This window comes from Morone saxatilis, unplaced genomic scaffold (genome assembly GCF_004916995.1).
Source record: "Morone saxatilis isolate NCDOM2014 unplaced genomic scaffold, NCSU_SB_2.0 Contig24, whole genome shotgun sequence".
In the NCBI taxonomy this organism is placed as follows: domain Eukaryota; kingdom Metazoa; phylum Chordata; class Actinopteri; family Moronidae; genus Morone; species Morone saxatilis.
This window is the reverse complement of record NW_023339807.1, coordinates 21,356,709-21,371,025: the sequence shown is the minus strand read 5'-3', so window position 1 is coordinate 21,371,025 and position 14,317 is coordinate 21,356,709. Positions and strand designations below refer to the sequence as shown.

At 38.4% G+C, this 14,317-nt stretch overlaps 1 protein-coding gene across 1 annotated transcript; it reads left to right on the top strand.

Moving 5' to 3' along the window:
* The first annotated feature begins 11,089 nt into the window (after positions 1-11,089).
* Positions 11,090-12,921, top strand: tnfb (tumor necrosis factor b (TNF superfamily, member 2)). Its single transcript, XM_035672370.1, has 4 exons — positions 11,090-11,399; positions 11,506-11,560; positions 11,681-11,740; positions 12,016-12,921. Exons 1-4 carry the CDS (start codon positions 11,211-11,213, stop codon positions 12,468-12,470), a joined length of 759 nt encoding a protein of 252 aa, XP_035528263.1. The 5' UTR covers positions 11,090-11,210; the 3' UTR covers positions 12,471-12,921.
* Positions 12,922-14,317: the final 1,396 nt, after the last annotated feature.

The following is a 14,317-nucleotide window of genomic DNA, read 5'->3' as shown; positions in this document are numbered from 1 at the left end:
TTCAAGGTCAGTGGAATGTCACTGGAAAAAAAAGTGTTATATAAACCATTATATCTAAGAGATTAACGTATACTACACACATAATTCTTTCGTGTGCGCAGACATTCAAGCTAAACCGCTAACTGAGACAGACAGTATAGCATTGTCATGTTTCCAGTCTCATTGTGTTCCTCCCACCACATTGCCTTTTTCCTGTGTGAAGTGGGTTCCTAAAACCTCATCAAACCCGAAGCAAAGCTCTAATGTGGGCTGCACTGACTTAAGGTATAATTACAGCCCACAGCAACAGACATCCGTTTGTCAGGGGATGCTTAGTCTGTCAAATGGAAGGAAATTAGCCATTAACTGAAAGATCAACTGTATTTACCTGATGTCTTTATTCAACTTGAGATGCAAATTTAAGTGTGGATGTTTCAAAGGGGCTTGGTAGACAATACAGTAGAACTATAATCTGAGCCAAAGTCCCATGGGTGAGGCAAAACTTTTTTTTTTAACTGAGCATCTAAAGAAAGTTTTCCAAATCTACCCACAGCTCCAGACATGCGCTCCTGGCAAAATGACATACAACCACCCAAATGTCAATCTTGCCACCTCGTCCTGCGTGACAACTTCATCTACTGCATGAAGGACAGCCTCTACTTAATCTACGCCCAGGTCACCTTCAGCAAGCACGCTAATAAAAGTCAGAGCAAATCTGTGATTTTGAAAAAAAATGCCTCGCTCGGTAGACGTGAAAGAATACTGGTCGAGGGAACCTTACCACACACAACAGAGGGCTCTGTGTGGGTGGCCAAGATTGTCAGACTCACAGAGGAAGACAGTGTCAGTATTAATATCACAGATGATTTTCGAACACACAGCACATTCTGGGGTGCCTATGAGCTTCATTAGCGCTGCAGGTGTCCAGAATTTGTTACTATACAAGAGAGAATAATTTTGGGTCGGACTGGTATGTTATTAGTAATCTTATATACTAATATGTTTAAACAAAATGTATTTTGTTCCAATATTTTGTGATGGATATTTAACAAAAATAACAAATAATACTCAAAGGAATTTAGTGATGTTCAACCATTATTGAATCTTATTTTTTGCAAGGTAGTAAAGTATTTTAATAATCTTTGTGGCCAACATGGAACACTAAAATGCTAAAAAGCTCCATCAGGCATGGTGAGGAAGGTTTTAATTACAGATTTTAGTGACTGAAACCTTTAAATAGAAAGTCACATCTTCACACCTTGCTGACTTTGGACAAAAATATCTGGGCAAATAAACAAACAGCATCAACCCAACCTTAGCCAAGTGTCTACTTTTAAGTATGCCAGCTGGTTCTGACTCTTGTGGTGTTTGGTGGTCTTGCTAATTGAATATTAAATGAATGTAAACTGTGACTGTCTGGGGTATGTTTGTTTTCATTGCTATGTTCTTGTGTAATTTATGAAATGGAATATTATATTAGTGTGTTTTGAAATCAAGGGTGAAATGAAAATGCAATAAAAAAGATATATTACTTAATAAGTCACTGAGTCAATTGACTTTTTATTTTCACTGTGAGCTGTCAGCTGACCACAAGGTGGTGCCACTTTCCTGAGTGAATAGGAGGTGACACAAAATCAAACAACTATATTTCCATAGACAGCAGTACTCAGTATGAGATAACACATTCTAATCATCTATGGAGTAAAAAAAAACATGGCACAAACCACAAGGACATTCCAGAGATGCCCGACAAACCTCTAGTGAACTGTTAAAACCCCCACCAACACAAAGCGTGGTGTTTCTCTTCTCACTATTCCTGTGCTGATACTGTAAACACATACAGTATGAAACAGTGTACAACTTAATGACACGTTGCCTTAAGCATGCAGGAGCAACAGGTGCAAAAACAGGAAGCCACATATTTGGTGCAATATCAGTCACACTGCTTCCCCTTACAAAAACGTCCACAGACACTTGAACTTAAAACGCCCTCTGATCAAACCCTTTGGAGGCAGTTTGGTTCCTCTAATGCATTAAGTGTAATGAATATTATTCTTAGACTGCCTATCTGGTAGTGATGATGTCAAATTATAATGATTGGTGTCTGAAATCTCAATTTACTTTTGAGTAAAAGTGTGTGTTTTCTATAGGGGGAATGAATAAATGAGCAGTGATTTTTGACACAGCCATTGCTGAGGTTTAGCAGGTAGAACGTTTAACATGTTCACCATCTTAGTTTATCGTGTTAGTATGCTAAAATTTGTTAATTAGCACTCCGAGTACATCTTGGGCTCAGGAGTATCATTAGTTTTGTATCACAGGTATTTGGTCATAAATCAAAGTGTTGGACAAATTAAAGTTTGGACCTGACTTTGAGCTGTATGAAAACTGTAAGGTCCAGTGTGTAACCTTAAGGAGGATCTATTGTCAGAAATTCAATATTCATAGGTATGTTTTAATTAGTGTATTATCACCTGTAAATCCAAATTGTTTTTGTTACCTAAAAATGTGTTGTTCTTATCTACAGATGCTATAGGTCGCCATCTGTAATGTTGACCTACCATGTTTCTACCCAGAACACAATCCAAACACTGGCTTTATATAAGGTCTTTTGTGTTTTAAACCAACAGAACGCTGTTACAAATATTATCTAGAGATATAGGTAAATTACAAAGCTACATTACAACTGACATACCTCCTGCTGACAATTATTCCTTTTTCAGTATTTTTACCCACAATAGAGTTATGGCAGACCCACTGTTAAAATAGAATACAATACCTCAGGGTGCTTGCACCCCTACAGTACACAAACAATAAAAATCCTAAAATGAACATGAAACCATTACTATTATAAAACCCCAGGCTTGGCTTACCAGAGCCAGAAGAGTATAAAATTGTCCAGGTGCATGGAGAGACCACACAAAGTCAGCACAGTCAGTCTGCAGCCTCCACACCTGCTGCCCATGAACCTACTTAACACTTTGTGGCTCTCACCCGATTGGCCGCTCCCCTACGGTTATAAGGGTATAGTGTTACTGTGCTACACTATATTCAGGTGATTATACACTAATGACCTTTAACATGCGTCGTGGGTGATCTGATTACAAGTGGACAGTCTTTGGCAGTGCCCAAACACTTTATTTGCATCCAAGATAAGCAGCAAATGTTTGTGAAAACAAATACGTGACTAAAAAGGCCATTTTCCGAGCACTGACCCAATCTGTTACCCTAATCTGTTAACCTTACCAAATACTAAACACTGATGATGCATTTGTATGATTCAGGCAGATGGACAGCACCTTCCTCACCTCACGGAAAAACAAACTAACCATCTGACGATGATGCCCTCTACCGTCACCAGTATTCTCGCCCAGCATCACCTGATTTTACAGTTCTGCTCTCATCCAACCAACACAGCGTGTGGTTTGCCTGAATCCATGTGAATGCAACATTACCCATAATTACTGTTAAGCACCCATGAACACACGCTCACGTCTAACTTAATCTCTCAGAAAATGTTACACTATAATTGCTGTAAGTGATTCATGCACTTTCTTACCAGCACTTTCTAAACAGGATTGATCTTTATGTACGAGTCAAACATTCCCTTTGTGTAAGGGCCCACTTTTCCCGTTCATCTTATCAGTGTTCACACAACTTGTGGACATATGGGCCCCATTAAGATCAAGATTTAGAGAATGCAGGCAGCATGACATCACCTCTAGCAGGTATCATAGGCTGATGATTTCTCACACATTCTCTACAACACTTGTTCCTTTGTTCTCTTGTGCCTTTGTAGTTCTGTGGGGATTGTTTCTCAGCCTTGTCATTTCTGTCGGCTTGTTCGTCCAGGCTATGATGACATTTTGGATTTCACAGAGAAACAGATTATGTTCTTTTCTGTAGAAGTAAATTTGCCTGGGGCTTGAGTCTGGTTCAGTAAAAAAACAAAACAAACAAAGATTAAAAAGACATAATCAAAAGCTTAAGGACATGAGGACAAGATTTCTGGTAGAAATGTGGGGAAGATAAGCATTGAGAATTCAATAAAATAATGGCATGTGGTGGCATATTGTTTTTCTTGTTGTCCTGAGCATTCAGGAGCTCTTTCAGATTGAGTGCTTTATTTTATTTAAGAGTTTGTAAACTATTATGCTTAATGAGCAGCCTTTTGTGTGTATCAAATAATCACATTTCCTCTAATAGTTTCCTATGTTTATTTGCTGAAACTTTTTTGTCTCACAGCAGAACAAAATATACTTTTTATAAGTGTTGCATATAATGCAGGCGTGGAAGACATACTGAGCTCTTATATGAAAGTAGCAATATTTCAGTGTAAAAAAAGTATTCAGTAAAAGTACTTGAACTATAGAAAGTAAAAGTACTCATTCTGTGGCAGAATGGCCCCTGTCAGTATACTTTCTTATACATTTGGAATATTACATTGCATTATAACATAACAGTATTACAGCCAAGTCACATTCAAATTATATACAAATAACTAAAACAGAAAACAACTATGCAAGTCACCATAATGATTCAAATATAAAGCTTCCTTCTCTGCATCAAGCCATCTTATTAGAAATAAATCAGCTTTCGTGCAATGGGCTTGTGTGAGAGTGTAAACACTGAAACATGATACTTCCTAATATGTGACTCACACTTCCTACCTCATGCACGCCACCATTAGAGGATATTAGCTTCTTTTATTATGTGTTATTATGTGTCTGTGTTACATCTAATTACACAAGAAAAAGGGGGAAAACATCTATCTACACTTCCTCTGTCTTGTCATTGATGATATTCTCGAACGTCAATCATCTGACTTTAAGTCACGTTGACTGAATGTTCTTCCTGTATTCCCATCTGTTTTTTCTTTTCTGTACATAATTTTTGGTTTATTTAATTATAGCTTTAGTCACATGTGTATGCTTGTGTTGAACGATATGTTTATCATGTGATAGTGTTAGGTGTGTAAGAGTGTAAGAGCAAATACTGACAGCTGGGGAAAAGTTTAAAAAAAAGTCAAGGATTTTTTTATTTGTTTTAGAACAATGAAGTATTTTTTTGAGTTTCTAGTATGATGAAGGAAGAAAATAAATTCACTCATTTCAGCCACTGGATTATTTATAGAATCAATAAACTCTGTCAAAGGTCAAACTGTGTGGCCACAAAAGTCAACAAGGAAACAAGTGTAGGAGGAATCGTCTCAATGTTACAATTTTAAAATTAAGGAACTGATGCCCCAAAGATTAGAGAAGTGGACCTAGGACTGGAATGAAAATTTTGAATCCCCTGCAAGTGGGAAAATCTGAAAACAATGCTCCCCGCCTCCATCAAAAAATAACTGTAGCGATGCCCTTTAGCAAGACACTTTACCTGCAACTTCTGCTTAAAGGCCAACAGTAGATGTGAAACTAAGGAAGAGCTTGCGTTGTCTGTGAGTCCTCAAAGGTCAAAGGGAATATAATCTACTGTCATAGAACTTTAGCCAGATTGCACATTTTGATAGCGGCTATAATCAATATTTTTTTTTTACGAACAATAGATGAACGCCATAATTTGTCTGTGCCTTTGAAAACAAATCATCCTGAAAAATAAATGCATTTTATAATCTGAATTCTGTGGTGAAGGTTCGGTTAGGTTTTGGCACAAAAACACCTTGGTAAGGTTTGGGGAAACATTGTGGCTTGGGTTAAAATTACTACTTCTGTAAAGTTAGGGAACCTTCATCATCATGGATACAAAAATAAACAGATGATTAAGCCTATGGAACAATAACCTTTGTCACTTAAACATAAGCATATGTTGTTTTGAAGCATTTGCTGAAATGACTGATTCTGGTGCTCAACTTTACTGTTTTGATTGTTTTCACTGTTCTCCTCAGGCTTGTTTCCTGCTGCCTCAGGCAGCTGTTTTTAGCAACAAAGATGTGCTAAACCCACAGTTCACTAACTGGCCAGTATTAAATGGTGAGAGACTCTCGTCATACTGCTGTGGTCAAAATGTGACACTATATCCATAATGAAGGTGGATGCAAACATGATTTCTGGTTAAGAAGACTTTGAAAACCGTATTATTCAAAATAATTACTTTCTTTGTATTGCAGTTCTAGTTAAGACTGATTTTTTTTCTCAAATTCTTTGATGGATCACATGTGCTGTGGTCACAAGGCAAAAAAAATCCACTAGCTCTGCTCACAATATCTGGATTATACATTAGATAATCAGAATCAGAAGAATTTACCTTGGTATTTTGGAGCCCAACAAATGTCACAAAAGACAGACATGATGAATAATGAAAAACAGCTCAGTGCTAGTAAAAAGATAACAAACATAATTTACAATAATATAATTCCTATTGAAATATGATTATGATCATTATGATTATGATGATATGAAAAAAATCTCATGAAATGATCATATAACACTAACACAGATAGTAGTGGTCACCCAGTAGTAAATATAATATCAGGTTAGCTATAGCTTGCTAACAATAGTGCTAAAACGTTCGTCATCGAGGTTAACTGAACCATTGGCTGTCCTGGATAACTGGTATCATAAAGCGGGTTATCGACTGGTTCTGTTAACTCTTCTTACCCAGCTATTGACATGAAATATGCTGAGTTGTTGTTTACAAGCGACATCATCAGAACCATGAATGAAGTACTTAATATGGAATGAGATGAAACATGATACCTGTGGGAAAATTCGAATATAGCTACAGCACAAAGTGATATTCAACAAAATGAAATGTAACCAATATAATCACATAACTAAAAACATCATTCAATGTAGGGTTAATGTACTATAATCCTCCCTGTGTGTCACAACTTGTTTTCATGTTGATAACATTGTACTCACGAAAGTTGAGATCACACCGGTTACATCACCAACTGCAATTGGACGATCAAGTTGTAAACAAGCCAACAGATAAATCAGATTATCTTCACACAAACTGAAAGTAAGAGCACTAAAAATATTTGTATTGCTGCCTCACTGCACAGAAAAACTATGTTTGCTTGTCTACAACAAGCAGTACAACTGTACAATTATTGTACAATTTATCTTAATTTTGTCTTCCAAATAAGTTTGACTAACGTTGTTGTTGTTTTTTTGACCCACTGGACGTATGAAGGACCCAAACCCACAAAAATAGGACCCAAGTTGTTAAACACAGATTTGTCCTTTAAAAATACACTGAATATTTGTGTCTGGTTTTTAATGTATCACAAATACTGTTGTGTCTTATAATTTAAAATGTATTCATTCAAGTCAAATTCCTTTTCGCATTTGAATTAGAATACATTTTGATCATAAATTAGTAAATTCTGCCACTGAAACTTCAAAACACTACCAATGTGAAAGTTCAGCTTTTAAACAGCTAATTAGTCTCAAAGGACTGCAAGTACTGGCCTCATAAGGCTACATTTTCTGTGCTATTTGTTTTGGAGGCAAACACACTCATAACATTTAAAACATATTTTACATTTAAGTATCTAACAACTTTCTAATTTCTTATAACTTTTATTATCACAAATACATTTCCCTATTAAACCCAACACATTTAGTTCGTATCACTTAGTTAAATTCACTTCTTGATCCTATAAACATGCCCTCTGCAAGAGTTTGGAATTACTCATGATTATGACTAAAGGGTAGTGTAAAATCCCAGATGCAGATAATCACATAATTTAATCTATTGGTTTTTCAAATAATCTCCTGACAGATACTGGTAAGAGAACGAGGAGGTAAAACACCTAATAGGTACAGTGTAACTTCTTGGAGGCATGGCGGGGGTTTGTAGGCCGCCAGACTATACAGTCTAGTGGCAGCGGAAGCCACCTTGCACTTGTGGTTATACCTCATTTTGGCCTGGTTTATTCCCTTACACATCAACAGCTCCCTCTGAGCCCACACACGGCAACACTGAAGAGGGGATGATTAGACAAAAACCAAAATCTTGTGATGTGGATTTTATGTTTCTTGAAAAAGTTGCACCTGTGATTGTGTCACCAGACAAATCTGAAAATGGAGCTCATGCATAAATTTAGCATCTTGTTTGCTTACAACAACTTCCTTCCGCCAGTTCCTCCCTCCTTGGCCTCCCACCTTCCTTTAGCCCTTTCTTTCCTGCCCTGAGGTAATCTCTGTCGGCGCTGTGATTAAGCTCCACTGCATGATGACCGCACAATACTGGGATTTCATGATGCATTCCATGAGCAAAATCAGCAAAGAACAAAAGAAGGCTTCTGCAAAGTGCTCCAGATATCACAGGGGAAGTTACATGTGGGAGATATGTCACGATAGGTGACGACTGATGATGATTCAGTCACACAGGGAAATTAAAAGGTCACCCAGATATGAAGGCTCAAACTGGGGAGGCTCAGTTTCCGGCTCCATGAAAAGAGGTAGTTGTTTCTTGGAGGAATCTAGAGGGAGTTACATATTACAGATGACCTCTTACTGGGAAAACATGTTTTTTTGTCAAACCTTTGAAAAGTTCAACAGATTGCACAGTATGATAAAAAAGAAGTACATTATATGAGGTGGCGGGTTATGCACTTTTTTGTAACAATTTTAGTATATGTTACAAAATAAAATGAGAGAAAACATCCACAGAGGATGGAAACCAAGTGGGGTACATTTCTTGATCCACTGAATTCATGTACATTTAGTTTTTTGAGTCATTCACAGCCAGACATGACTGAGGTGTCCTCACTGTGAATCAGTAAATCTGATCTATTCTTTTCCATTTACTTCCTCAGGGAAAATGTCAGTTTTTCCATTACACATCAAACATATATTCTTTACTGTACATCCGTTGTTTATAACTGAGAGGTTCCTTTTTTCTACCAGCAGATGCAGAAACAGATCACTTAACACAGTTTTCTCTCTTATCAATCCAAGATTCATTATCTTATCTCTATTCTCTATCCATATTTCATGACCTAAAATGTCTCTAAAGGTTAAAGATATATTCTCTCAGGATGGTTATCTTTTCACATGACCAGTGAGGGAATGAATGAGCCATTTATGAGCCCACATAATCTCCTCACAATCTCCTGGTCTTGGGTATTGAGTTGTTTATTTTTAATGTCAGGTGTGATGAAAAAGGGGATACAATTCTTCTGACCAAATTCCCAATGCCAATCCTCCTGATATTTCATGTGGTTCTGACTCCTGTTTTACTTTTAGAGAACTAATGTCTTTATGGATCTTTAAAATCATGGTTATTTTTAAAGCCGGGATTACCATGTGTGTGAACTTCCTGTACAGTCACCGGATATCATAACTAACAGCTTCTTTAAGTGAATCGTCTTATGAATAATCAAGAGGTTGTGGGTGAGCAGGAGGAACTGCAAAGAAGCAATATATGTATTTGTTTGTTTGTGTGTCATGTGGGTGCATATGATGATGGTGATGATGATATCATCCTGTAACATCTTGCGGTCGCTAAGTGTTTGCATGTTGGAATGAAACTGTCATGGCCAGATACTCACCGAAACATGCACACATACATACACATACACACTTAAAACCACAGTGTAAATATTCAGCGTTGCAGCACTTGCGACCTGATGGGTTTCCAAGATACACAAAGACACAATTCACTCACAAGCAGAGCAATTAGAAGGGAAAGTGAGTGAGAAAGAGATTGTTGCTTAAAAAAAAAAGATCTGACAAATGAAAACAGAAGGTACTGGGCATTTCAGGCATGTGTGAAGAAAAGCCCACACACTTTAAAGTTCTTTCTCAAACGCAAAAAGTCAGGTGAGAAAGTGAAACAGGGAAACTGAGGCAGAGACAGTGAAATAAGGAGAAGTGTAAAAACCAGTTTGTTGAGGGGTTTGAACTGAGTTGCATCACCTCCCAGTTCTGAAACAGAAAGACGAGAGCAGCCAAGTTTTGTTTTAACATAGTTTTCTCTTTTGAGACTGAGGTAGTTTTCAAAAAGAGTTGGTGTTTTTATGTAAAGATGTCACAAGGAAAAGGAAAAGGTCTCCTAAATCCACAATATGGTACTCCTGGGGTATTTTAATACAACAAATTCCAGTGTTTTTAAATTAGTTAGTTATTGATCTTTTACGTCTCATAATGTTTTGCTTTTGTTTTAGCACAACATTTGAAGTATATCTTTTGTTTTTATTTATACATGACATAAAAAAAGGATTTATATAATTTTAGGTAATATGTTGGATATCACCTGTGTAAAGCAGATGACTATCAGTGAGTAGGTATTTCGCAATACTACTAAACCTTTGCTAATAGGGTAAATATAAATATTAAAATAGTCTAACCTCTCCCTGTTTAGCCTTTAACACACTACAGTGTGTATAAGTGGTGTATAAGTAGATAATGAATGATAATATTATCAAACACAGCTGTAATAATATAAAATGTGTCTTCATAGGAGACATTATAGTTATAGTTGACAAATACTACACATTAATAAAGACTTAGAAACGTCCTTATATCTACTTACAACTACATTATTGCATGTTATAAACCATTTATTAATCTTTTATGTGGCATTTATAAATGCTAAACCACAAACACTTACCAAAGCAACTGATGAACAGGTGGATTGTTTACACACTGACATTTTTGTGGTCTTTTAAAACATCTGGTCCGATGTGACCTCAAAATGTTGGTGAGCAGTGGATTTATGCGTAAACCTTAACAGAGCTTACATTCTGTGGGTGGCTCAAGTCAGTAATGAGCTCAATATGTTTTATGTGTTTATGACTTTGTGTCTGTCTCAGTATTTGTACACTATTTGTGTTTTAGCATGAATGTCTGTGTGTTATAACACTGTGACTTTTCTAAAACCCAAAAGTAGCAACCAACCACTTTCCCATCTTGAAACCGCGACTCCCGTTGGGTTCCGCACTCTGGTAAAACTCCACTAAAAATTCTGTGACTTCTCTTTCTTTCCCAGCCGCGGCTCATTTCTCTCCGTGGCCCAGGTTGCTCTGCTGCTGCCTCCTGCACTGTCTCCGCTTACAGAGTGACATCACTGGAGTTTCCCTTCTGCAGAAGCAGCTGCCACTGCATAAATACTACAAGCTCCCTGGCAGAAGTTCATTCTAACACAATAGCAACACAAAGAGAGAAGTATCATCACAGAGCACTGGAAGCACCTCAAGACACAGCATACAGCCAAGTGTTCAGCTGGCAGATATTTCTAAACAGCAAGCAGTAACGACTAACATCCAAGTTGTGCACAGTATGGTGGCATACACAACTGCACCAGGTGACGTGGAGATGGGTCTTGAGGAGAGGACAGTGGTTATGGTAGAAAAGAAGTCCTCTACACAGCGGATATGGACGGTGTCTGGGGCCATTCTCATTGTGGCCCTGTGTTTTGGAGGTGTCCTGCTGTTTGCTTGGTACTGGAGTGGAAAGCCAGAAATGATGGTAAGGAATAGCTTCAATAAGAAATCTTTTAAGATCCCCATTTTTCTTTTAAGAAAGGACATTTCTGTGTTTATATGTCTAATCCATTTTTTTCCCCTCCACACAGACGCAATCAGGCCAAACCGAAGCACTAATCGAGAAGGACACTGCTGAGAAAACAGGTGATTATATGCGTGGGTGCTCATTTACAAAAAACACTAAGAGGTTTTGTGAGATATATTCTTTGATATAGTCTTTGTGGATTATTTGAGACAAGCTCACATTTGTCTTCCTCTTCTCAGATCCCCACTACACACTGAAGCGCATCAGCAGCAAAGCCAAGGCAGCCATCCATTTAGAAGGTGAGTCATAGCTTACCTTGATTTGGTCTCCAGCAAACAATGGGCTCATGAGCTTGGCTTTCAAAGGAGCCTTTCAGACTCTTTCTTTTACCTGTGTGATGTTTGCAGCTTTTGTTTTAGAAGTATATTAGTCAGGAGCACTATAAGGAAGTTGTTTCATAGGTTATTCATTCAACTCTCTCCTTGTAACATAGCTGTTAATCATTTACCTCTGTGGAGAGAAGAATCAAGGCGTTTCAAGGCTTTAACAGTGCTTCTTCTTGCTCTTTTTCCAGGTAGCTACGACGACGAGAGTTTGACAGCCGAGCTAGAGTGGAAGGATGGCCAAGGCCAAGCTTTCGCTCAAGGCGGCTTCCAACTGGCAAACAACCAGATTGTCATCCCACAATCTGGCCTCTACTTCGTCTACAGCCAGGCGTCGTTCAGAGTCTCCTGCAACGATGGTGAAGAGGAAAGCGCAGGAAAACGCCTCACACCTCTCAGCCACAGGATCTGGCGCTACTCAGACTCCATAGGCAGCAGAGCCTCTCTGATGAGCGCGGTGAGATCAGCGTGCCAAAACACCGCTCAGGAGGACAGCTACAGAAGCGGACAGGGCTGGTACAATGCCATTTATCTGGGCGCAGTGTTTCAGCTGAATAAAGGAGACAAACTGTGGACAGAAACTAACCAGCCATCACAGCTGGAGACCGACGAGGGCAAGACTTTCTTTGGTGTGTTTGCACTTTAAAATGACTCTTTGCTGTGAAACTAAGAGAAATGATACACAGCTCTGCACAGTGCCATAAGTTTTCTTGTTTTTTTAACAATTCTTTTGTTATTCATCTTTATGGTGATGTAGACATTTTTAAATCTCAATGGAGATAAAGCTTGTAGCTGAACAGGCAGTCCTGATTTTTTAAAATCCTATAAACTGTAACAGTTTGTAACATTATTTCTATTTTAGGCACTTTTTGTACATTATTTATGTTGACCTGAGATTGTAGTAGGCTAGACTTTCTCTGCTGTATTAGATGACGACACAGCTCTTCACTGGAGAGTTTAGGTTCAAGGATTATGAGGATTATGTACAGAACTATTATCATATACTATGACATCCTGTATGTATTTATTTGTATTTATTTATATTTAAATTGTTGGGATTAGGAGAATATTATATTTATATTTACTTTATGTGCACATAAACTTAAAATAAAAAAAACAAAAAAACATTTTGTGTCACTACAGACGATGAACTCATTTCATAGCTGAGATACCAAATAGAAATTTGCAGCTGAGTTGGCAAACAGCTCCAGCCAGCCAGGGCAGTGGCTGTCGCTCTTACACACACACACACACACTGCAGCGGGCTTGGCCTATTATTTGGCATATGTTGCTATGAAATTCCTCCAAAGCCAGCAAATACTTCCTTTGTTAGATCAGACAAGACGAGGGGAATTTCCTACTTTTTGTGTCTTGTTGAGTGCTGTGTCAGGTGGAGGCCCACAGAAGCCTCAGCCCAGAGCGGGTTTTCCCCAATGACACTCCCCCCCCACACACACACACCCTCTCTCCCACACATACACACACCCTACAACCTCTCTCCTCCTCCACACCACGAACCCCTTCCCTCTATTACCACATACCTCCTCTTCAGTCAGCTGGAAAGTGACATTACAGGACATTACATGGGAGGGAGTGTGTGTGTGTGTGTGTGACTGCAGTCTGTATGTGCTTACATTCTGTCTGTATGTGTGTTTGTGTACCGAGGGATTGCAGCACAGCTGGTTTTGTCACACTGTCGTCATCTTAAAAACAAACATTATACAAATATCGGATGTACTTGGGAGCAATTTGTCTACTCTAGCTTCTTTTTATCTACAAACATCCACTTATTGTCTCAGGAACATGGTTCCCACTGGCCTCTGCAGCTGGTCATTGTGCTGACAACCACTTCCCATTTTCATTTAATGATCTCTTCTTCTGGATTTATTTGCTCTTTGACTCCCGTAGGCCAACCTGGAGAACAATATCAAGCTTCACTGACAAATATAAAGTTAATTGCTCAAAAAGTCATTGTGAGTCAGAAAAGCAATAAATAACTGGTGACATCTAGTGGATGAGGTAAACATCCTCGGTTGTGAGATCCTCATGGTATTGAGACTCAAGATAAAGATAAAATGCTGAAAAACGAATCATGGAATTGTGGTTTATTGTTACCTGAGCTGAATTCACCAATACATTTCAGACTTAATTTTACACAGAATCTCAGTCTCAGTTTGGTTTAAATATGCGTTGCTTTAGAGAGCAACCCTGTAATTCTCTATTACACTGGTTAGCATGAACTTTTTCAGCAATTTGAGCTACAGTAGCTCGTCTGTAGGATCGGACCACAGAGGCCAGCCCCCCACGTACATCAATGAGCACCCATGACCCTGTCGCCAGTTCAGCACTTTTCCTTCCTTGGACACCTTTTGATAGGTACTGAGTGACCACTGCAGACCCCCACAAGAGCTACAGTTTTGGAGATGCTCTGAACCAGCCGTCTAGCCATCTCAATTGGTCCCTGAAATCCACACGCTGCCCATTTTTCCTGCT

Coding starts and splice junctions, on each gene's coding strand:
- tnfb (XM_035672370.1), top strand. CDS start 11,211: ATGGTGGCATACACAACTGCACCAGGTGACGTGGAGATGGGTCTTGAG. Junction 11,561..11,680: donor GGACACTGCTGAGAAAACAG/GTGATTATATGC, acceptor TCCTCTTCTCAG/ATCCCCACTACACACTGAAG. Junction 11,741..12,015: donor GGCAGCCATCCATTTAGAAG/GTGAGTCATAGC, acceptor CTCTTTTTCCAG/GTAGCTACGACGACGAGAGT.